At 41.1% G+C, this 26,395-nt stretch overlaps 1 protein-coding gene across 1 annotated transcript in view; it reads right to left on the bottom strand.

Moving 5' to 3' along the window:
* PRKAR2B (protein kinase cAMP-dependent type II regulatory subunit beta) overlaps positions 1–22,905 on the bottom strand; it is a gene marked incomplete at both ends in the record, with an annotated part of 86,755 nt that extends 63,850 nt beyond the window's left edge. Inside the window, 2 exon segments of the mRNA XM_080363565.1 lie at positions 22,508–22,571; positions 22,573–22,905. Coding sequence (XP_080219691.1) covers positions 22,508–22,571; positions 22,573–22,905 — 397 coding nt within the window.
* Between the last annotated feature and the right edge of the window lie 3,490 nt (positions 22,906–26,395).

The following is a 26,395-nucleotide window of genomic DNA, read 5'->3' as shown; positions in this document are numbered from 1 at the left end:
ATGCTTTCAGGGAGTCCTGTACACAGAGACTGAGGAGCCCAAGATGAGGAAACGATGCTACAGTGGCATTATCTAAGTGGTACTGGGAGAAAAACAGAGAGAATAATTTCGCTGTTGCAAGTAAAATAGATGTTGGCAAGAGAAAATAGCCACATAAGATAGAATGCCCTAAGATATTTTTTTTTAATTAGAAATGACACCTACAGATTTTAAAGCTATCTGTACCACAACAAATATATACATGATTATTCCTGTCTCTGAAGACATCAACACACCTGTAACAGAAAAAAATATACAGAAACCAGAATATCCCATTATCCCAATTTTTATAATGTGCAAACTAAACTAAATTTACAAGAGGCTGTAGTCCTAAAATGCAGTTAGTCAAACCCGAATTTTGAGATTTTTATTGGCTCTACAGATCACTTCTTTTCATTTTTCAGTCTGGAAAATGAGTTCCATTTCACTGTAAAATAATTTCTCAAGAAAGTTGGTAAAGCCTTGTAGTCACAATAATTTAAAAACTACATCAGATAATTTCCTTGTGCTCCTTGCAATTTAGCTCTGGAGCTCAAATTTCCAGAATTATGTGCTAGTACACTAGGACTGCCCCTTTGCAAACCCAATGCCACACACTTTGAAAGGCTGCACAGGATTCTATGATCTCCTACAATAACCTTCAAAGGAAGCTGAGATGACGAATCACAGCAATTTATTTTATTCTTACAAATGCATAAACTTTCCTTTAAAGAAAGGCTGCCAAAAACAGCACAGGAGAAAGCTGCTCTACTTTACATATTTCATCCCACATACTAACATGTGCTTCCTGGGTGATGCACACGAGTTGTTGCTCCAAACCAAAACCAAACAGCAAACTCTCCTACCTCACCTCTCTCTGATGACTACACAATAACAGGCCACAAATTATTTCTTCAAAACCCAAAGGCTTGACTTGATAACTGCCATCAAAAAAAAGCTCAGTAAATTTTTTGGCAATTGATTAATTAATTGATTATTAAGATGTCACTGCACAAGAATGTCAATTAAATATGTGGATAAATACTGTGGGTTTTGCTTTGTGAAAGATGAAAATGCCATGTATCCATTTAAACACATCACTATGGTATCAGGAAAACAGCAATGTTATAAATGGAGTCCCTGAAAACATTTAATAAATAGAGAATCGAAAACATTACTTCAGGATTTTTACATTATTTGCAGATTATAATTAGTGTTGATGTTAAAAATATTTGTTTTCAAAATGCTACTATGGAGCAGCAGGCTTTCATGGTCGTGTTTTTATACGTACGTACAGCCAGTCGCTATGCTGCAAGCTGGCTGGTTGTTTAACCTGTCATAACACCAACCTCGAAAGAGAGGCAAAGAGATCTTTCCCTCAGCTTTATCAGCTAAGAGATTTCAGTTCTTATGAATAATTGATGCTGCATGTCACTACTAACACTGAAAATAAAAAGATGAAGTGCCTGTCTGATGTATCAGACCAATGACCCAACGCAGTCAAAGAGGCTGTCACAGCCCATTAATGGGAATGAAATGCTGCTCCTGGAGAGCGTATTTACTTTTCCCACCCAAGCAGCTTGCTTGAGATTTGGCCTTTTTTTATTTTTAAACATAACACTTCTTTCAGATTAATGTTGCATGTTAGAACATAGAAGTATTAAATGAAGATGCTGCCGTATTTAATTTTTCTATCTAATATATGCAGTCTTTGCAGGACACATGCTGGGCTATGAAGACCCCAGCCTTCCCACAGAGCCAGACCCCAAGACCTGGAGTGCTGCTTTAGCTTGGGCACCACCTATAGATCCCATTTTCCTTGTACAATTTACCAAACTGCCTATTTCTGCGTAACAGAGTGGGCTGGGGTTTTTTAGGTTTTTATCTGGTTGGTTTGTTCATTTTTTGGTTGTTGTTGGGTTTGGGGGGTTGTGCTGTAGTGGTGGTTTTTTGTTCGGTTGGTTTTGTTTTGTTACTTTTTTTTAACATGATCGTTATGCCCCAACGCCATTTGCCGTAACAAGCCTCTTTGCTAAGCAGTTTATTACCACCTCCAAAGAATATTGTGCTATAGCCATAGCATAGTTTACAATTGCCACTAAACCCCATCTGATACAAAATGCCAGTAATGCTTTTATCTTCTTACCATCTGTAAATGGCTTCTTTCCACTTGAAATTTCATAGGCTATTTTAAGAATATTATGGTTATTTGCTTTCTAACACTGCAGCGTAGGCGTCCAGATCCAATTTCATGTTCTTTTCTGCTTTCTAATTTTGCTGCCTGAAGCATATTTACTAATGTATGCATGTTCCCATTCAGAAGGGGAGAAAAAAAATGGTAATTCTGCCAAAGCTCTACCAGCAATGCCCAAATCAGTTGGGTGGTGCTGCTTATCTGTAAAACTATCAAACTGACATTTTGTATGTCATCAGGCCGCAGGATCACATATCATAAAATGAAGAATAAATTTGCACCTGTCCTTGATCAATATTTCTGTCAGACTGCAAACTAGGTCACCCAAGATTTTACAGGAGTGACCTGCCCTCCTGAATTCCTGAGAGCCAACAGCTTCCCTTAACTATTACAGAACTGCACTTTAGGCTCTGTTCTCTTCTTACAAAATTTTGGCCTATGTTTTTCGTCTCTTGACAGCACCTGCAAGTTATATATATATTCCAAAGGAATAAGGTCGCAATCTTGCTGATGGTAGTGGGTTGGAGGAGATGTCATGGCTGTCAGTATTCTTCTCTGAGGGAACAGATATTTGTGTGGAGTTTATAATTATCTCATCTATTTTATACGGTTTAACAACTGTGAACATAACTGCTTTCTCCCATACACATTCAATACTACCCATGTTTAATCCAAAGCCTCAAACCTTTTGAGACTCAGGGTTTCCTACTACTATTCATGTTTTTGTCACTTTGCCATTAGGCTATTATAACAAATCCTACATGGGCAAGCACCATTAAAACTTTCTGAAGTTAAGATTTTATACAAAGTCTCTGCTTCCTAGGGCAATCTTGGCAGAAACGTGTGCTACAAAGTACCTTGATGAAGAAATACATGAATATGTAGGATCTGCAATCTGCATTGCCTGCTTATTCACTTCCTGGTGAAATTTAAGATTCTGAACTTGACGTGTATTTTAAAGTTTGCATATTTTAAGGATATTACGTACTTAACGGGAGTTTCTCTTGCATTCAGGATAACTCATTCCCAGCTGGTCAGAACTAAAATAAACAATTTTGTTAGCTTTCAGATCATGAGGCCAAGCACGTTTTCCCACTTGGTTTTAAAGAAAGGCTGAGAGATGTACTTCAGAGAGAATAGTGACTCTGAAAGAAAAAGCCCAAACCCCAACTGCTTGAATATAATGAGAAGAATGGCATTGAGACTGCATCAGGAAAAAAAAGAAATCTCTCTATATAAGTATCTAAATAGGAAAGTCATGACCAAAAAGAAAAGCACTCGAGCATTATTCTGTCCTGACTCCTACCACATAAATGCCAGCTCCACAGAAACTGGCTGATACCTCAGGCAGGATGGTGCGTCCCGACTCCTGCGTGCTGACTGATGAAACCTGCTGCACTCCTCAGCCAGAGCACGGCGCATGGTTCCTGCTCAGATGTCTCACTGGTTTAACAGCCTACCAGTTACATGCTTCCCACCACCAGACAAACTGTCCCTTGTCTGGCAGCCAACAAAACCAGCTAGTGAAACAACAACAAAATGTGAAAGTTCCTGTGTCCTCCCACCAGCTCGGAACACATGCACTGGAGTCACTCAGTGTGGTGGCTGACACCTTCCCCAAGCTCAGGTCCCACAGGTCAGAGTGCAGTTTCTCAGAATGAGTTTGGGATATTTTGGGGTTTTGTTTTTCTGTTTCTAGTAAATCCTTGTACTCTTAGGCTGCAGGCCTGGATAAAAGCAGCAACATAAAAGCCTGGGCTCCCAGTGTTGAGATTTGAGAGGCTGAGCAAAAGGAAGAAAACATAAAAGCAGAGAGAAAAAAATAAATTTTACTGTTCATTTCCCACATACATGCAAAGCTAAATTGCCACAAGCAGCTGTCAGGGATTACGGTGAAGCTGTTGGCCAAAACACCCTTCACAATTTGGCCTTTCCAGTTCTCAGAGACAAGTGAATGAAGCACAGCTGGTGCTGGTGGCTGCCCTCACCACAGGCCTTGGGTTCTCTTGCAATATCTGCTCTCATTTACTCTTGCAAACATGCAGGACAGCATGCAAACATGACTCCAGGGAGAAGGTGGGATACAGATTCACCCTTAATAATACAAGCCTCTCCCCCCCTTTCAGACGGTCAAAACCAATATCCACATCAAGAAGACTACTGATGATGCACTAAATATAAAGCCCTCAGGCATGATTCAGGTTGACCATCATGAATGGTGTTATAAATCAAAAAAAGGGGTAGAAAAGGCCACAAAAGAATGGCTGGTGACAGCGATATCTAAGTGCAAGGTCCTGCAAGGTACTGGTGGATGAAACATTGGATGTGACCCGGCAACATGTGCTTGCAGCCCAGATGGCAAACAGCGTCCTGGGCTGCTGTAAGTGTGAACAGCAGGTCAGGGAGGTGATTCTGCCCCTCTGCTCCGCTCTGGTGAGACCCCACCTGCAGTGCTGTGTTCAGCTCTGGGACCCCAACATAAGAGGGAAACGGAGCAGTTGCAATGAATCCAGAGTAGGGCCACAAAAATGATCAGAGGGCTGGAACAGCTCTGCTGGGAGAACAGGCTGAGAGAGCTGGGTTTGTTCAGCCTGGGAAGAGAAGGTTCCAGGGAGACCTCACTGTGGCCTTTCAGTACTTAAAGGGGGCTTCTGTAATAGATGGGGACAGACTTTTTAGCAGGGCCTGTTGCGATAGGATGAGAGGTAGTGGTTTAAAACTAAATGAGGTGAGATTTAGACTAGACATAAGGAAGAAATTTTTTTAATTTATTTTATTTTTTTTTACAATGAGAGTGGTGAAATACTAGAACAGGTTGCCCAGAGAGGTGGTAGATGTCCCATCGCTGGAAACACTGAAGGTCAGGTTGGATGAGGCTCTGAGCAACCTGATCTAGTTGAAGATGACCCTGCTTCATGCAGGACAGTTGGACTAGATGACCATTGAAGGTCCCTTCCAAACCAAATAATTCTATGTTGTTAAGTGACTCCACAAATCTTCACAAGCTTAATGTTCAATTAGCGGCATGCTGGCCTGTCGACACGGCACCGGCAATGCAAGTGCTACTGAAGGCATCATGAAACCTGCCAAACCAACTGAAGAACTGCAGCTAATGGCAAAAATCCATCAACAATGAGCTACAGTGACTTGCAATAAACTAAATTATTGTGTGATTCTTTGTCAATATGGAGAACACAAGAGAAAATAAAAAGCAAACACAACATGGACCTCAACTCCATAATGATCCTGAAATTCTCACTTGAATGGCTAATATTTTGCAACATGATACCCCACCACCAGCTATCCCTCTTCTCACAAATGTAAGCTTGCAGAATGTGTTGCATCTTACAACATAGCATGTATCACAACACAGTTTCCATTGTGTACTCGGTCTTCATACAACTGTGCCAGCACAGACCATGATCAAACAGACCCACGCCGCTGCATGTTACCATCCCAGTGCCAAGATGCAAACTACAGCAAATAACATAGCACATATATGGTATAATGCGTTTGTTTAGGTTCTTTTTCCAGGCCTGCAATCATCTCAAACTGTTTTTCTCTTCCATGGTAACAATTCAAAACTTCCACAGAACATGCCAGGATTGTATCCCAGACTACACAGAAAATGAAGAGCTCAGTTGCCTGACTTGGTGTGGAGATTTTTGTGCCCTAAAGGTAAAATTTGTGGATAACGATACTAAACATTGTCACTTGAGCCCCTTTATAAATCTAGTCTCTACTGCCAAACTGCCCCTCACCTGTGCCTTGATTATGGGGCATTTGAGACGAAATAACTGGTTTCTCAAGAGAATGGGGAGGTCAGTGTGAACACACCTTATGGACAGGTTAATCGGATATGCCTTTCCTGTCCTGAACCAATTGACTTGTACAGGAGAGATGAGGAGTGGCCAAAGGAAGTGACAGATAGAAATTCACTTCAGCATCTTCTGTTTTGTTAGTCGGAAACAGAGATTACTGGTAGCATCTGAGCTATGCCTCCAAGCAGAGAGATGGTCAAGGTGCAATATAAAGACCTATCTACTGTAATTTGATGTCTTCCTACACTGTAGCACCATTAAAAGCATTCAATGAGACTATGTAGAACTGTAAATCCCATTACAGCTGAATTACTGGGATCACATTCAGAAATGTCCAGTAATGGTCAGTACTGGATTTTTCAGTGCTATTTCATTTTGCTCAATAGTTTGAGCAGCATTTGAGAAGTTGCATCTGTTGTAAGTAAACTTCAGCATCACAGTTACTTTCACTCCCCTTTCACTCTGCTCCTGGCTAGCAAAGCTTGAGAATATAGTCCTGACTTCCTTTGGTAACTATCTGTGAGATTCCTACCAGGGGCCAACTTTCCATGGTTCTTGATAACAAAACTCTCCAATGAGCTGATTAGTCATCAGGCAATGAAATAACTCTTGGCATAAAATAATAGTCTTCCATCAAAGGGCTTCTAAAAAAAATAATAATAATAATAACCTACTGTGCTCCCAGTTTGGATTGCCTAGCAAAATTACATTTGATAATGACACCACTACCTAAAATGCAGCTAACACCAATCATAACAAACATATTAGTCATGACCCAAAGATCCTTTACCTCTAAACCCATCCAAGAAGTCCAACACACACTTTTTTCATGTTGTCTTTTTACAGTTACCTACCTGGGCAGATAATTTGAAGTATACAGGGAAGTAGAGAGAGAGAATAAAGGCAGACCAACAGATGCAGCTGAAGATCTGGAGTCTTGCTGAGACTCTCTGTTTGGGGGAAACTCTTTACTCTGTGCCTGATGAGGTGGTACTTGTCCTGTCTAGTGTGCTCCCCCAACCTCCACTGCCTTTGAAGAAGTTCTGCTTATTTTAGAGAAGGTAAACAGAAACGGTCAAGATCGCATGAAAAAGGGAGGAACAAAAACTAAGAGATGAGTCTGCTTGCTGGGTTATGTGTCAGACTAGCAACTCACACCACCAAAAAAAATGCCCTATTCCCCAGGTCATGCCGTATTCCAAGGTCAAGCACTGAAAGCTCTTCTCTTGAAAGCAAGTCAATGTGCAAGCAAGCATGCTGAAAAGCAGATAAGATGCCTGGCTCTGACCTAGTAGTCTGGATATTCAAGTGTTCACAAAGACAAGCTAGTTTCTTTTCCAACCTGCTGGAACACATGTGCTTTACATTATGCCCTCAGTAAGAAAAAAAAAAAAAAGCTAAAATTGATTTCTGTAAATTACTTGTTAATTTCTAAGATTTCTTTCTTGCTTTCTCAGAATTTTTTCTTTAAATGTACACTGCTTCAGAAAGTTTCTGAAACTAAGAGATACTCAACTTCATAAACTTAGGACAAATATTACTTTTAACTCATATTCCCAGCACCCACGTTAGGTCAATACAAGTGAAGATGAGGAGTACTTCTGCTAATTTTTCTTTTAAAAGTTATTTTGGACAAGAAAAAACAACTGAATTCTACTTTTTGTCCTACTAGTAGATTTTTCAAAAACTTTACAAACAAGGGTAACTTTTTGTTTTTAAAAACAACACAAAACTTTTTTCACCCTTTATAGTCTGGGTCTATACGTGACTTTCACGTTAAGTGTGACAAGAAGAGTACATTGTTTAATGTAGATTCTGTAATGGTTGTATGGCAGGAGTCCATATTCATAACCAAAAACTGCCTTTTATATAAACAATCTGGTAAACAGCAGCATTTGTTAGGAACATCAAGCAATGCAGACAAGACAGTTCTGCACTCACTGCACGCAAGTTTGTGCTTGAGAAGCTCTGGCTGCCAGGGTGCAGGCACCCAAGGCCACCCCCAGCATGGTGTCCCCCAGATGGGCAGCTGCTGGCCAGGCAAATGCCTTCAGCTTCTCCTGCTTCCTCTTTCTTACTCATGCTCCAAGAGTTTCCACCCCTAACCTGTCCTGTAGCTCTGCCCCCACACTCCCCTAAATGAGTTCAAGTCCATTTGGAAATAAGCTGCTCTTTTCACTAGAGCACCATATTATAGTTATCAACAGCTTTACCAGCACTTTCCTGTGATAAAATCCGGAAGAAGGGAAGCCGGCCCAGACATCATCTATGGCAACATTCACTGAAGCCTTCTCAGTTTTGGTGCTCCTTTTACAGGCAATCTTTGTAGCGTAAAGAGGACATATAGGTTCCCTCTGTCTACAAGAGCTTTGATGATTATTCAGGTATTCCTGAATGCCTCAGTGAAATAGAAATCAATTTTTTTCTACATCTGGCCAGAAAAAATGACGCAACAGACAAAAATATCTTAAATTCTAGCATCGGCTGGGCTCTGGACTCTAGATACTAGAGATTTTTTTAAAGTATTGCAGGCGAACAATGCTATTAATATATGAGCCCCTCACAGCCCTTCACACAAATACTGCCACAGGTCACTGAAAAGTGGGGATGGCAAGTATTCTATTTTACCAAGTTATAGCGTGTGCGCAGGTGTACAGTGCAGGGTACTCAAAGGCACACAGTACGTCTGTAACACACATGGAGATTTAACTCTATTTGAACTCTCAGAGCCCTCTTTTTAATTGCTGGATCATTCTTCTTCCCTAAAGGATGATTATCGAGGGATGAGATTAGAAAAGACCAAACCTTCACCTTCAATCCAAATTCTCATGGATTTCATCCAGACCCACAGAGTATTTGAATAACTTTTGCACATTTGTTAAGTATCTCCTATGACCAGTATGATATGGGAAAAGTTGCCCTCAGCTACTATACAGCAGCATTAACACTCATTTAAAAACTTGTCACTAACTTGACAGACTGTAACAGCTTCATTAGGCCAGCCTATAAAAGTAGACATGTATGTATTTTCTAAAGCATAGAGTTTCTAGACCCTGTAGGTGTTCTTGTATCATGACCTTAAAATTTCTATAAGCATTCCAGATAAACACTATCCAGTTTTACAGACATGCCAATAATAGTGATTAACATGTCTCTTTCATTTGTTTCACAGCTCCAGAGCAAAGTACTCTTTTTTATTATCTAAACAAGAGGTTACTTAAAAATCAAACCAGTTGCATAAAATATGTAAGATTTGACCAATAGAAAACATCAGATATTAATACATACTATCTTAGAAATCAAAACAACTGATCACCAAAAAAAATTTTTAAACTGAGAACTATAAGTAAACTTCCTTTTGATACAAATAGAAAAAAGTGACAATTTTATATCCAGTGGCAAGTTTAATCTCACAGTATAACTAGAATTTGTGTGACTTTCCAATTACAGATGAAAACTTCAACCTTCTTTCCACTCCCTGAAGTACAATCAGTTATAAGCATTTAGTCCCTCACTCTATAAACACAGAAACTAACATTAAACATAAACTACACTAAGGGAAGTTATCTTTAGAAAATATTGCAACTGTTGAATCTCTGAAACACGGTTTGTGCAACAAAAACTATGAGGCTAGTTTTATAGAGAAAACAAACTTTACTACCTAAAATGTACTCCATAACAAACTATAACATGGTGAAGAAAGCTAAATTAATCCCTTCACCTAAAAAAAAAGGGTAGTTCTACAGCTTTATAAACTGTTTTGTCCTAGAACGCAGAACACAAGTTAAACCATGTCAGTTCCTAGCCAGAAGTAAATATAAAGTAGAGTTTCCGGAATGAATGAGTAAACCTTCTTGGCTCTGCCTTTACATTTTTAAAACAGCGCATGTGTTTATATTCTGACTTTTGTACTTTTTCCAAATGAAAACAAAAAAAAAATCATAAAGAAATACTTTTCAGCAATAACTGAACTCCTATTACTTTCCGAGTATCGGTTACACTAACAGGCATAAGTGAAATAGCAATTATGTTTCTGTTCTTGATACTTATGAGGAAAGAGTGTGCTTCCACAGAACCTAACCTGTCCGTTTTAAATGGTTTAAATGTGTTTAAATGGTTTGTGCTGAAACTAAACATGACATTTCATTTGCAAATGACATACCAATTGCTAAAAGAAAAAAAAGGCGATCAATAAAGGCTATTGCATGCTCTGTTGCTATTAATTGCTGTCAGTAATAACATTGACAGAAAACTGCTTCCTGCTTTATTTCTTTCACCTTGGTTCACAGCAAAGTTGATACAGTCATGCCTTCCACCTGCTTGGTCCTCTTACCAGCTTTGGAACTTTCTGAAACATTTAAATTAAATTTAACAATGAAGAAAGTCTCAAAGCAAAGAAGTTCCTTATAATTTGCAAAAATTAGTAGCTGACACCAAACTGCAATGCACCATGAAGGAAAGGTCACATAAATTCAGTGTTGGTCTGTCTCATCCGGACTATCGATCAGCAGCCAGTACTAGTGGCTGTGAGCACTGCACCATCTGAACACTGATGTGCCGGGAGTAATGTGCTTCCTGAATACAGCTGGATGTTGCAAAGGTGTGATATAAACTCCATGTCATACACCAACTGGATCTTTCCAGCCATAAAACGTTTTGTTTTGGTTTTCCTCCAACTGAACTGAACATGTATCAACCATTTAGAGTTCTGAGACAACTTCCCACTATGATTTTTATACTATGACTTAAACAATAGAAGTATATGCCAGTTTGTATGGTCAGTGCTGTGTAGTCAATGTTATTAGTCCTTCACAAGCAACTGAGTAACAGGTTCAGCAAACAAAACATCAAAACAACAATAACAAAAAAAAATCCATAGAAGAGGAACTTGCAATGAACATTGAAGGTGAGACATTGGATCGCAACGTAGTGATTTCTAACAGAGCCACAAACACCAAGTCCGGTCTCAGAAGTAAAACACACCTCAGAAACCATGGAAAACTCTAGGTACATGAGAGGCACAAAACTCATTGTGCTCAGTGGTCGAATTCCCCCACGCCAGCAGCACGACGCCCTGGCAGTGCCCAACCCCCCAGGCAGCGACCATGGGCCAGCCCCTCCAAAAGGGACCCTGGGCTGGTCACCTCCAAGTCAGAGAGATAACCAGTGGCCTGGTTTATTAGAAAGAAGCACTAACAGGCTCCTTAACCTGTAAGATGTAAGGATGTTTGCTTCTGAAGCTCATTCACGTGCTTTGTTTTGATTTTTGTCAAGGATTCAGATTCTACAGTGGCACGCTTCCAGAGTGAGACATAAACACATTTTTTTAACATAAAAAAAGCATATTCCAGTAAGCACCCGAAGAGGTATGGCTAATACCAAGAACAGTGCAATGATTTGGATCCAAGAGAACTTGCCCCTTCTTCCGAAAGGCCTATACATGCACCTTAACTCACTCCCCGGCTGTCTTCCACATCTGGTGTTACAGCTCTAAAGACACTGTCATGCTAGAATTGTAAATATCAACCTGTCTCCTTTTGACTGAGAAGTGTGATCACACACATTTCTGTCATTTATCTTCCATTACTGTCAAGCAGAACTGCAAATAATCCTTTATCTCGAAACAAGCTAAATGGATGCTAGCCACTGACTGAGCTTCTCTATCAATAGCAGTTGAAGCAACCTTCTTAATTTCGCATACTGCAAAAAGCAAAAGAAGGAAAGCAAAACACTTGATACACTCTATAACAGTGACAAAAAGTGAAAAATAGAAATGCTGTTACTGTCTTTTACTGTCTCTTACTATCATTTGTTTCTCAAAAAAAAATAAAATAAAAATAAAAAATAATAATAATTTTAAAAAATCAGTGCCTGAGAAAGATCCTTTAGCAAAAAAAACCCACCACCACCACCACAATAGCTGAGATGGAAGAAGTAGGTTGCAACTCATTGCTTTACTCTTACAGTCTATATAAGCTCCCCAGGAAAATCCTCTCTTTGGTGGAAATGGATCAATGACTTCCAATTTTGGCAGCAGCATGAAAGTCAGGTCTTTGCAGCAGTATTTACAGAAGTTCACATTAAGAAACTTTACTCTAGAGGCTGTTCCACACTCCCAAAACTCCCCAAAAACAAATCAGAAGACAAACACCTACATTTCTGCATGGAAAGCACTCTTTTCTCTCACAACCTCAAACTGTTTTTTGATTGAGACTTCTCAAGATCCCAAGACTTCCCAGTCGCTTCTACATCCCAAAGCCTATCTCAGCACTGAATGCAATGATTTGAAGGATGAACTTAGAGAAAGCATGATATTGCTTCTCTTCTTTTTTCAAGTTTTTGAGGCCATAACCTGAAATAATTAAAGATCAGCCATGTTCATATGACAATATATTCCAGATAACAAACAAGGGCGTACTTAAAGAGCTCTTTGCAAGGTGGATAATGGAAATTAATCTGTGTCTACTCCCACAACTGCCAGCAGCAGCTACATTCCAGCAGGACAAAACTGACAGATTAGCAAGGGAGACGTGGAGATAAATTTTTACCAAGAATTGAATTTAGTAGTATCTAAGAATAAATAACCATCTGTCTACTTTCAGAACGTTTTTTTACACATGCATTAGCCACTAAATAATATTTCCTGTAGGTTGAGGCAACAGGAAGGAAGGAAGGCTGTTAACTCTATATTTAAATTACTTCACAAATGCTTAAATAATGTAGTGAAGAAAGCTAGATCAGAGTTTCTTATGTTTCGAGCACCTATTAAAAACCAATAGAGACAGATAAATTATCAGCTAAAAGATGGCTTTTAGAGAAAGATGCCTGAACATTACTCAAAAGTATTGAACAACATGTCTGGAAATAGAAAATGCTACGCATTAAAAAGAACCAACAACACAGAACTAAAGATAGAATGATGACTGAGCCTAGTACCAAAGAGACAGAAGACGCAGATCTATAAGGGTACCTGGATCTTAACTCCTCAATTTCAACAGAAATTAGACAAAACTGAAAAGCAAAAAATCAAAAAACTGTCCCTCTAATGTTTCATAGCGTCTGTTACTGAGAACATACCTTCTTCAAAACACATTCATGATGAAAAAATTGTTCTATTAGAATGGCAGAAAACATTGTGTTCAAAACCTTTAGAAAACTTTAACATATCTCTACAGTAGACATCGTAATTGTTTCTGACTGTGTGATGAGTATCACAAACATTGATTTGGAAAAGAATAATAAACCTCAGGACAATCCCAGCTCCCCATTAGACAAAGTTTTTGGCATTAAAGGTCTTGACTATTGTTAATCCAGACTTACTAGCTTGTAGACACTCATTTGCAGAATCTTAAAAAGCAAAACTTAAAAATTTCTTGAGGAACACCTATTTCAAGGACTTGTGACACCAGTCTGAACCTTTTACCAAAGGCAAGAACTGGCCTAACGATGGAGTTTCTTAAGCATCAACAAAAAGAAGTGTCATAGCTTCAAAGAAAGGATCTAAAAGGGAACAAGTTCACTGGTAGAAGGGCAAGATTAGTACAGTGACAATATATACTCATTTGCGGGGTCATCCAAAAAAGGCGACCACAATGCTGCCATGGACAGCTTGAGTTCAAGCTAATCCACACCCTGCAACAGTTACAAATGCCTTCTAGCTCACAGCGATGGATTTCTTTTGTCACACTAGCATTATAACTCCATCATTAAAATAAAACTGGGAAAACACACCAAATCTTTCAGCCTGTGCTCTCAGGCGAACAAGTCTGAATGTTTATGCTTGGTTCCAGCTTGTATCCATCCCAACACTGAGGACTCTGTACATCTTTTATTTATAGTCTATACTGAGACTTTGCAAGGAATGTTTTCTTTCCAGCATTGGGCAAGGATTTATTTTCTTCCTGTCTGCTATGTTTTACAATAGACATGTCTGCTAAAAAGTTACACTACAAAGAGACTATCACTATTTATAAAAACACATTTTACATCTGCATCACAGGGATTCAGAAGTTGCTGCTATTATAAAGATCTTCATACAAGTAGGATAGTATCTGGAACAAGTCTGAGCAGGAAAGATCACGTTACTTCTCCTCCTTTCAAAATCTATTATATACTGCAATTTTCTAGTCCATCCATTAAGGAAGTCTTCATAATATTTACTAATTGGCCCTTTTAGCCCAGCTTTACAAAAAACACTTTAGTCAAATAACTGGAACAGTTTGTGTAAGAAAGCTATTCTCGTTATCAGCTTTGACCTGCACAAGCACTCAGCTTCGAATTCTTGCTCTGATGACTTTTTCTTAATATTAATATAATTAAGCAGAGCAATTTAAGAGGCAAACGTACAAGTAAAAAAATACTTTCTGTTGTTACAGCATGTTTTTTTACCACTCTACCTTCCATTATCCAGTGTTACAGTAAAATGAGGCAAGACTAAATTAAAATTTGGGGGTGTGTGTTGTTTCATTCCTTATCATTTCCTCATTTTTATCCATAGTCCGTAAATGACTTCTCTAAGCAGCAGTGCTAAAAGGATGCCTTTTATGCAAAAGATGGCAAACAGCCATATGGCTGGTGTCCAGTTCACTCTGTGGATCCCTTGTGCCCACAACCTGCATTTTACTCCCATGCACTTTAGACACCCTGCCCTGTCAGCATCCCCCTACCTTTCAGATCTCACACTTTTTTTGCATAAGATGGTATCATTTCAAATGCTGAATGAGGCACTGGACATTTGATTAACACCATCTTCCTGATGTAGCCCCAAACCCGTGTGTCTTCTGGGTTACTTGCTGTACTGATTTAAATCTGGATTCATATATTACACTAGCTAGAGACTGCAAACAAAAATTCTGAGTACTTCTGCTATTTTTATCACCAAATGCACAAAAACCTGAAATAGAGCTCTCTGAATTTTTAAATGAAAAACAGAATTGACAAACATGAAGCCTTTCTTTGAGGAAAAATGTAATAACACCGGTTAATTAGAAAAGTAAAAAATAAAGAGAAACAGAAGACACTCATAGGTAAACTTCACCCTCTTCAACATTTTGTTTAGTACTATGACTGAAAAGTGTCCTACCAAACAGAAATGTAGTCTATAAAGGAAAAGATTAAATAAAAACAAAGTTCATAATTACTAGTCACGATCAAAATTCAGAGTAAGAACATCCTGTTCAGTTTCATGAAGTAAACAGGTTACCATTCAAACTCAGCAAGTGAAAAGACAAGTCTGAAAGGGTTCCCTGAAAGGATAAGAGTTTTCAGCATAAACGCTCTATTTAAAGCTATCTAGAGCTATCTGTGTCATCATCCAATGTCCCAAAGAAAAGGAAAAAGTATATATTTCCTTCAGAAATCTCATAAGACTGCTTTTAAGCAATACCATAATTGATGTTTATGCTAATAATACAGACTTATGGATGTGTGTATTTCTGTTAACAGGTTTACCTAGCACATAGTAACTCATGCATACATGGACTTCATCTTTTACAGAACCACATCCATATAACAACCTACACTATAAAAAAGTTGATATGATAAATGTATCATCCCGAGTAAGATCACCTCTTTTTCTTCTAATTCACGTATGTCAAGACCTATTCTCAAAGCCTTCTCCTTCCTTCATTCACTTTTCAAAAAAAATCATCCACCTTTTTAAAGTAGGGAGCTTCTCCATAATTACTCTCCCTTGAAGCTCAAAAGAAGGGCTCAAACTTGAAGCAGTAGTTTTTCTATATCGTGACTTTAAGGTACCTCATTAAAATAATAGTCAGTGAAATAACCACTGTAATTTTTTATTAAGCATTGAAGAAAGAAACATTTCACAGTCTTTGTTATGTACTATTCAATATTTCATTTTTCCATCAGCATCAAAACCATCTTAACTCTCTATGAAGACTGCAGCTGTACTGATGTCCATACCAACTTCTTTGACAAAAACCACTACTGTTACTTTTTGAAACAGAAAAAGGTTGAAAACAATCTGAATTCTCCACGAAAAACTTGAGTTGGAACTTTCATTAGAATCCATGCCCAACAAAAGCGTTATAGGTCTCCAGGTATGGTAATGACAGACAATCATGCCAAAATACATTAAAAAAATCACAAATGACTCAGTTCACATTCATAAAATGCATTGACCACTAATTTTAGTGTAAGTTTGCATTTATGCTTTTCTGAAATACATTTATAATCCAAACAGAATTTCATTAAAAAAATTCAGGACATAAATTTGGGATGTATACACAAAGAGAGCAGGGTTATATCTGGGTAGAGAAAACAAAAGCAGATAATTTAATGTGCTCTCTCACGTATGCTTTCTATCCTTTTATCTTCCTCCCCTTACTTCAGTTCTGTCCCTCCTCCTTCCTCCCGCTTTTACCTTTGCATTTTCCTTACCACCCACCAACTCCTTTCTGCCTCCATGTCCTTCCTTCCACCTTGCCTTCTTGTTTCTTTCACCACTGTCCTGACAAATAAAATTTCCCAATCTAGAGGTCATCTTTGATACTGGAAAGGCAGAAGTGGGGCAGCAGCCCGTACCTTGATTAATCTGTACCTTGTGACCTAAATGTGCGATTTCTAAACCTTATGTTCCAGATTTACAGGAGCAGCTAAGGCCAATGAGCCTGCAGAGATTTGACTATTTAAAGGTAGACTTCCCTCAGACTGAGGGTTCTCACTGGACAGAATGCAACACTTTTGCTCAACATATTGAGGATAAGCCCTGAGATATATATGTATTAAACTAAGCTTAACTTATTGACAGATGCATGAAGCACCTCTGTGCAGGTTACAAACACTAAGCCATTACGCTGTTTTTTATAACCAACAGGAGTACGCTCTAAAAACAGGCACCTTCTTAGTGTCCACATATACATCTTCATTCTGTTCACAAAAAAAAAAAAAAAAAGTAAATGTTTTTCCAGTCATGTAAATGCATCAATAGGAGTAAACACAAGGAGCAAAAAATGTCAAGTTTCTTTGGGAACCTGAACCAAAGTCAGTAAGTGACACAAAACTCCTGGAGCATTGTTGAGGAAGCCAGCTTTCCTTTAAAACAGACATGATACGTGCAAGAAACAGTGGTGGTGTGCAAATGTTAGTACTGACACTGTTTATACCTTATCATTCACAATGCAATCATGACAAACTCATGCCAACAGAACTGTATGTCTTCCCATACTTCCTGAATTAATGCTGTTCTCTCTTCCCGAGCTGAGCAGACAGCCAAAACAGTTTCAAGCTGTTTCTTTAAAGAAAAAGCTGGAGATAAATTCAAATGGGTTTGGTATAGTTTTAATACTTTTATGTCCTTAAGTATTTTGAATTTTTCCTGCTTCTCTTAAATGCACAGACACAAACTTAACAAAGGAATAGCCAGCAGAGACACCTTCACTCATGTATCCTTTTGTTTTGAGCAGGGACACATACACACTTTTGAGTGGAGGCTGCTATCATTTCACCTAAATTCTTCATAAAAACATACTTTTCTTTAAAAAAAATTTGGTTATAGCAGAAGTATGTTTTTCATCTACAATCACAAATACACATATGTCTGAGAATGAACCATATCCCCTACTACAAAGACTACTGAATGCTACCCCATTATAAGTTCAAATTTCTAGTTGCTTATAGTTTTGTCAAACTAAGTTTTTGGACTGCAATTCTCCCAGCCTGAAAAGAAACACCTGGGTCAGATTAAGGGATTTAAAAAAACAAATAAATAGAGAGAGAAAGGAAAAAAGGGACTAAACTGCCAAATTGCTCAGGTTTGATTTCTAAAATAACCGTTGCCAGAAAGAAAATAGTTTTCTTCTGTCAAAAATACTGGGATAACATTCTTTCCAAAAGCTCTATTATTCTGAAGATGTACAGCAAGCACTGAAAGCATTGTGGTTTTGTGACTGCACACACCACTAAGAGTGGCCAGTGGCCCTCCCACCCACCAAGGCCCACTGAACCGCCAAGGCACCCGTCCATGCGGCTAAAATTCCCTCCAGGAGCTGTCTGCATGCCAAATGCCCGTCCCCGATGGTCTCTTACACATGCTGCACACACATCAGACAGGATCTGCCAGGGGGTGCAGCCCAAAGCTGCGCTGAGAGCACACGGATGCTGTGCCCACACGCCCGCAGGGGACTCGCCTGTCACCAGGAACTTCCCTGAACTGCTTCCACAGTCAGGCTGCACCAGCCTGAGTCTGATCAGCTTTGTCCTTACAACCACACAAATAATGCTTTATTTCTTTTTGTATTTCAGATGAGTGACAGGAGAAATTACTAAAACTTCATTCAAGAGAGCTGGGTCTGTTCAGCCTGGAGGAGAGAAGGCTGAGAGGGAATCTCATCAATTATTATAAATATCTCAAGGGTGGGTGTCAAGAGGATGGACCAGACTCCTTTCAGTGGTGCCCAACGACAGGATGAAGGGCAACGGGCACAGACTGAAGCACAGGAGGTGCCATCTGAACATGAGAAGAAACTTCTTTATTTTGAGGGTGCCAGAGCCCTGGAACAGGCTGCACAGAGAGGCTGTGGAGTCTCCTTCTCTGGAGACATTCAAACCCACCTGGACACATTCCTGTGTGATTGGCTCTGGGTGAACCTGCTTTAGCAGGTGGGTTGGACTAGATGATCTCCAGAGGTCCCTTTCAACCCCAATCATTCTGTGATTCTTAAAAGTTGGCTAAGCAGGTATAAGACAGTAAGGCTTTTGCCACCACCCATCATAACCCAGATTTTAATTTGAACATACACATTTTCAAGAAATTCACATATTTTTCTATATGGTCCCCAATGTAATGATACCCTACTACAACCTATGCATATTTTTATATTGCCTCCTTGCTCTTATTGAGCCCTTCCACTGCCCTAATCTACCCATTATCATTGCGCAACAGACCTGAAGGAAGGTTGCAAACTGTTCAGTGCTCTCTGATTTTGTTTCATTTAAGGAAGAAAATCATAAGTGAGATTAACAGAACGGATGAAGTTCATTTATCATCACAAAGCTGACATGGACGCTGTTGTGTGCAAAGTCTTCTCCAACCCTCTGGTTTCTACAATTTACCTATTATTTCAAAACAGAGGCTTCATGATGCCAAATTGTACACACAGCATTGCAATTTTTAAGTTTAAAGAACAGCAATGCTCCCTCTACAAACACCTCTACTAATTCACATTAAGGCTGGATAAAATATGAAATTTTAGCTATAGCAAATATTTTAAAAACAGCTGTTACAAATTATATGGGGCATTACCCTTCAAATAAGTTGCATATAGACATGTAAGTGGAAAAGTATAGTCACTCATAAAAGAACAAATAACTTACTGAGCATTTTCAAATTCTGCAGACACAGTATAATACATTTCAATATGAACTTAAAACAGTTAGAAGAATTTGCCGAAATGGGGCTCATTTTTATGTATATGTCTTATTCAATTTAGTAATTCCTATTAGTATTAGTAGGAATTAGTTGTGGTGACTGGTTAACACAATTACACCCATGTAGGACAACTTAATGTATATTAAAAAACCAAACCAAACCAAAACAAAAAAACCCCACCAACTAGAAGACCTAAAAAACATTCCAAATTTAAGCAGTGTGTTGAGAAGGGGATAATCTAAATGCTCTGAACCTAAAGAACATCATTTCAGAGGTCACCTTAACTCCAGGTGCCAATTCAGAATTACAACACCAATACAACCAAGTTCTTCCTCCAGACAAGATAACTGCTTTTACCTTTATTTCTGCAACTGATGTAATGGACACAGCAGGGGATATGAACAGAGTTTAATTCATGGTTCACATGTGACTCTTAATCCTGAGAATAGGGGTTTTTTTTTTCTTTTTTTCTTTTAAACACAGCTTATGGTCGTCATTTCCGAAATAGGATAATGCTCATGTACCTTCCAAAATCCATTTCAAGGACAAAACTAATACTGACAAAGAGTTCAACTGCAGTGCTTATAGGTATTTAGAAACACGCACTGGGATTAAACAAAAAAAAAAAAGAAAAGAAAAAAAAGAGGAAAAAAAAGAAAGGTGGGAGACAATAGCATTTACAAGGAGCATCCTGTTTGAATTAATTAAGGAATGCCGTCAGTTCGACATTTCAAGTGTACTGCTTTAACAAAGAAAAGGTACCACCAGCAGGTCTGAGCTCCTTCTCAGAGGTTATTTTGCATTTGCTTATAAACTTTTCCAATTTGTTTTTGTCTCCTGTACAAAAGCAGTATACAAACAGGACAAATTGACTATACAGAAGCAGTTTGATTATTCATAAAGGCAAAAGAAAAAAATGAAAAGAAAAAAAATTCCCCCCAACTTAAGTTCAAGAATTGCTGTGTAGAGAAACAGAAAGCAAAAGCACAAAAGAAATGCACTTTTAAATTGGTATTTAAACTCATTAAACAAAGATTTTAATACAAGCCTTTATGCCTCCAGTTATTAACAAAAGGCTGAGTGAATGCATTGTTATGTTACCTTAGAAGAATGCATATTCAGGCCAGATGTAAAATTTTGATTTAAAATACACACTCCTGCACAATGCACACATACAAAACCACACCATTAGTAATAATTTACTATAACTTACTTATTATTCACGTTCCACATGGTTTCACAAATATTTCCGGTTTTGTTACTTTTAATTATTAATTACTCCAAGTGACAGAAATTACAAGGCATAATACGATTAAACTTTCAAGATATATTAGGCTTAAAAACGTGATATTTTAAAGGGTTTTTGTCAAATGCATAAACCAATCAGTTAAACTAAGTCATTCTAGTATTCTCCTTAATGAGAATATTGACAAAAATGGCTTTCCTTCTTCACAATCACAACAAAAGGAATATCAAGAGAATCTTGATTACAGGTATTCATTAGATAAAGCTTAGAAAGCTTCTTAAAACACCCTCTAAAATTTTATATATGTAACACATACATGCTAATAAATCAAGCTGGATTTCTGCACTTCACTCCATACAACATTCCAGTTCTCCATTCACCAATGAGTCTGTTTAGTGTTGCAATAATTCATGTTTGAAAACCACGTCTAGTGTTAGTGAATTAAGATAATAATTTTATTCTTCCACATTACCACCATTTCAGTTTTCAAAGACAGCAAATTTCCAGATTTTTACTAATCTCACATAATCAGCATTAGAGTTCAAAACTACCACATAAATCTGCAGAACCTGATTGACAGATTCAAATTCCCATTATATACGCATGGTATAGCTGCAAAGAACAGATGAAAAGAATGGCAGTTGTCTTAAAGCATAACATATTCAGAAAACTTACCCAGTTCCTAAACATCTACATTTTTTCTGATAAAATGCACATAAGACATTATTTTTAAAACTGCACTGATATTAATCTAGCAAACAGCTGGCTTCTGTACTCTGCTAAGCAAATCCACCTCCAACATGACCTGGAGGGATGAATGCTTCAATGATCTGATGAGATATACTTCAATTTCAAGCTGTTCTCGAAAAAAAAAAAAAAAAAGCTGATTATGAAGATGCTTGGACACTTTCTCTTCTCTATCTAACCTTATTGACTGACCTCTCAGCATCTAACCATATTGACTGACCCTTCATTTAGCCTGATCATGAGACGAAGCGCTATCCACCATTCAGAGACAGCTGCTACTCAGCCCATCAATCAGGGTGGCTGATGGACTGACATCGTGTCTAAATAAGGCCTAGCAGCCACACAAAGATAAGGTATCATTAGCTGCGTGCAGATAGGTGTTACCCTCAAACATGGAGACACTGCATCCGTTCTTTGCTGTCCTCACAGCTACGATTACTCCATAGGCCTTTCTACCATGCATAAAATTTCACCCTGGCTTTCAAGAAGAAATCATGTTTTAAAATCATGCTCTGCTTTTTGAAACACATGTAAGTACATCGATGCAAAATGCTTAATCAAGTGCACAAATGAGTAGCATGCCCATGATAAGTGTTTTCTGTGGTAGACATACCATTGGACCAGCTACAAAACGTAGATTTGCTCTCTCGTGCTCAAAGAAGAACATCTTTTAGGAATACTACAGGCCTAAACGTGGTAAGTAATACAGCTGCAGCCCCTGGTGCCACCTGCGTGCCCAGCATCCAGCGCTGCTGAACAAAAGGGAAAAGCCCGGCAGGTTAAAGTTTGCAGCGGGAGACGGGAAACCTCCCGTGGGCTCCGTTGTTTGGCGTCAACGCCAGCGGGGACCTGCCCAGGGTGCAGCCGGGCAGGCCGCCGCCTCCTCCACTCACACTCCAGTGACCGAGGCCAGCGCGCTCCTCACACCCCCGGCCCCCCGCAGTCCCCCGGCACGACCCACGACCGCCGGGGCCGGGGCCTGTGCGCGGCCCACACCCCCCGCCCCGCGCTCCCGGGGCCGCCCCTCTCGCAGCCGTGAGGCCGCCGAAGCGGGAGCGCCCGCCCTTCGCCTCCCCGGCCGAGCTGCCCACCTGAGCCCGGGCGGCTGAGGGCGCCGCCCCCGCCCTGCCCGCCCGGCTCCCTCCTTCCCCCTCGGAGCCGGGCGAGGCGGGGGACACCTACCCGGGAACTTCTCCTCCTCCTCGCCGCTCTCGGAGTCGGTCTGCATGGGCTCCTCGGCGAAGTTGACCCCGCGGGCGTCGAGGGGCGCCCGGCGCGGCGGCTGGCCGCCCCTGTCATGGCCGGGCGCGGGGGTGCCCGCCTTGCGGCCACTCGCCTCCTTGTCCGCCGCCGCCTTGGCCGCCTCCTCCTTGAGGCGCCCGAAGTACTGGAGGGCGAACTCCAGCAAGTCCCCGGGCTGGCTCCGCAGCACCTCCACCGTGAAGCCCTGCAGCAGCTCCGTCAGCCCCGCCGGGATGGAGATGCTCATGCCGGGGCCGGCCTGGGGGGCGCAGCCTGGCTGGGAAGGGGGAGGGAGAGGGGAAGGGGAGAGGAGAAGGAGGAAGGGGGGACAGCCCGCGGGCGGCGGCTGGGGCCGGGGGTCCGCAGCCCGGAGACGAGGCGCGCCCGGCGGATCGCCCGTGGGCAGCGGGAAAGGGGCGGGCGGCGGCGCAGGTGGGAGCGGGCGGGGGGCGGGTCCTTGGCGGGCAGCGGCTCCCTGGCAGCCGCTCCCTGGCAGCCTCGGCGGCCGCAGCGCCTCACTCCGCTTCGCCCCACACTTGGCGCCGCGGCCCCGTCCGTGACTGAAGCCTCCCCGCCCCCGCCGCCTCCTCCCCCCGCGCCGGGGAACCTCGCACACATGTGACCCGGGAAACCATGACAACCTCCCGCCGGGGACTGCGGCCCGCAGCGCGCCCCCGCCCGCGCCGCCGGAGGGAGGCGGGGAGCGGAGCGGATCGGAGCGGAGCAGAGCGGGGGGCGGCCTGTCGGCCCGGCCCGCCCTGCGGCGGACCTCGGCGGGGCGGGGGGCCCCTCAGGGGCGGGCAGGTAGATCTTGCCGCCGGGCGGGGTGCTCGTTGCCTTCCCGAGGCAGTTCGCTGCGTTCTGCTCGTACCCCTTTCCTCTGCCGGGGCACCGCGGCCTCCTGTTCCCCCGGATCCCCGCTGGGGGTGCCTTCCCGCTGTGGGGGATCCAGGCACCCGCGCTGGGGACCGGCGGGGATTCCTAATGAGCAGACGTGTCCCTGGGCAGTGAAGAAACACGGTGGATGTATTTCATAGCCAATTGCTGCTGTGCTTTTCATGACCATCTACCACCTTATAGATACTCCCCACATCATTCATATACATAGATACGTTATCTATTTATATTCATCTACATTATTTAGCATTAAACGAGTGACGTGATGCTAGAAAACGCATCCTGTTTGTCAGCTGTTTGTCCTTGAAAGAAAAATTTAGCTGGAGAAAGAAACAATCGTTTAAAAAATGTCCGATTTAAACATTGGCAAATGCCAACTCTCAGCATAGACACCCTTCCAAGTCATGCTGCACAGACTACTTAGCACAGTGGTAAGCGCTGCTTGTCATCACCAGGAAGCTTGAATGTTTTAAGTAAGTAAGTAGTGATTATGGGTGCCATGTTTTCATAAGGCTTTACTAAATGCCTCTTGAAGGCGAGATCCTTGGAATGCATGAAAACTGCATCACCCCCTGATTCCTAATCACCTCTGAACATCTGGCCAACGTTTTGGTGTTCCAGAACTATCTATTAGAGTCTTGTTTTTATGCACCAAGTGAGTTGGCTGCTAAAAAGTCTAAGGTTGGGACTACTTTGCTGTTTGATAATTGATTTCACTAAACATTCAGGATCACTCAAATTGCCTTGAAATATACTTCATCAGGGCTTAGGGTAAGATAAGCCGTCAAAATTCAAGTTCGTACTAGCAAGAAAGACTGTAAGACCTGACTTCAAGAAAGTAATATGTGACAACAAAATACAGCAATCCCTATGATGCTTCTCACACGGATCTAGATCTCAAACCATTTTTAATTGAATTAGTTTCCAAGTGAAACCAAATGCTTGCCATGGAAGCATTTTCAGGATGAGCTTATTCACAAATTGGATCTTCAAAGTGTTACAGACCAGGCAAATTAGTGAAGTGAGTGATCCGTGCATGTGCTGGTGATATTGCTGCCCTGCAGCGGGCGAGAGAAACTTCCACCAATGGAGCTGTGGAACACCTTTGAGCAACATCTTGTGGCTTAATTTCTCTCAGCAGGAAAAGCCTACAGCTCGCCATTGTGAAGTGCTTATTCGAAGTGAAATTCACTGATGTTTAGCACTGTCCCTCCTGAGGAACATCATCAAGGTCAAGGTAATTCCTCGGGAGGCAGGCCACCAGAGCTCTCGGGGCTGCAGAGGATTGTTCCACCAGTGGGCTCTAAGAATTGCTGCAGTGTCCTGGGGGCCTGGCAGCCTGGCCAGCACACCCACACTCCATGTTATGCCCTGGTGCTGGCCTGCCCTGACCACAGCTGCCTTTACAAAGCACTGCTTGTGTACCGTGTAGCCACAGACCTTGTAATGGCCAAGAATCGAGTGCAGTAGGAAAGCTGACATCTGTACGTTATGGGCAGGTGCATACCTTAGTCACTCCAGAGCGTGGTTCAGCTAGAAATGCCAGATTGACTCATATAAAAGTTCAGGAGCTTAAAAGCCCTCTCACACCACTGAGAGGGTGGATCTCTTTGTGATGGGGTTGAGGGGTACCTAAGTTCTGACGAAACCTCCAGGAAGGGAAGTGTTGGTAATTGTTGCCTTCCAGGCACTAGGTGTTCTATGAGCATACGATATGCTATTTTCTGGAGTCTTCCAGAACTAACAGAATCGCCATCCCTAAGGTTTTCTCTTAGCTAGACAAGGCATTCTATTATTCTAGGAATTTACCATCAGTATAGTGTCTTTTGCCATCTAATCGAGGACTTACCTTGCCAGAACCTCCCATCCTCCCATATATGAAAGGAGATTGCTTCTTTGAGGACATCTGCAAAAATCCGTCCTTGATGTTTGTATGCAAAATTGGGATAATTTGAATAAGAGATTCTTAAGTGGTGGCACTCTAAAGAATGATTCTTTTTTAAAATTTTCAAAACAGCCCAAAATGTTTGTGTCTAGCGAGACTCATCTTGAGTTTTGGTGTGTCTCAAAGGATGGCAGTGAACTTTCTAGTTCAAGTTGGTGTGTCATCTTGTTTCCTTACTTTCTGTTCCAAGGAGCTTGCATTGACATTTAAAATGCTTTTAGATCCATATAAGGACAGCTGTCCCAAAATGTGTTATGTCTAGCGGAGTGAACAGTTAGGTAATGAGAACATCAGACAACTCTCCGATAAGTTTTATTAGTTGCTACTAATTTTTGTGTGTCATTCTAGTTCAGCGGTCAACATCATCTTGAAATGAAGGAGTATAAAAGCTACAAAAGTCCTGCTACACTGAAAAGGCATTAAGCAGAATATTTCCCTCACAATTACCAAGAAAGTGATGTGAAGACTTGTGTTGTTTCCGTTCCTCCCAGGCAGAAGATGCACGCTCCACAACACACTGCTCACCAGCTTTGCCTGTCAATCTGTGCCCTCACCTGCTTTAAGGCTGTGAAAAAGGAGGAGACTGCAGCTAGGAACTGAGAAATAGCAAGCACTGTGTCTCCTACACGACAGTTCCAGACAGCACACTTCAGACAGTGACTGGGACTGCTTCTGTCAGAGATTAGAGAATCACATCTTTTCTGATCATGTAGAGGACAATGAAGAGAGTGCAGAAGGAAGGGACAACAGACCTTCAAGTCTTCTTTTTATCAGAGTAAATGCACATTTAATAAATTTAGTAAACTTGAGGTAAAAAAGTCCAGCCAACAGCCAAATACAGCCTTTTTTTCTGCCAGCTTTCAACTTCTTGCCTGGTAGGAACATCCTTCTCCAG

The sequence above is a fragment of the Nesoenas mayeri genome, assembly GCF_963082525.1.
Source record: "Nesoenas mayeri genome assembly, chromosome: 1".
Classification (NCBI taxonomy): domain Eukaryota; kingdom Metazoa; phylum Chordata; class Aves; order Columbiformes; family Columbidae; genus Nesoenas; species Nesoenas mayeri.
This window is presented reverse-complemented; position numbering and strand designations above follow the sequence as displayed.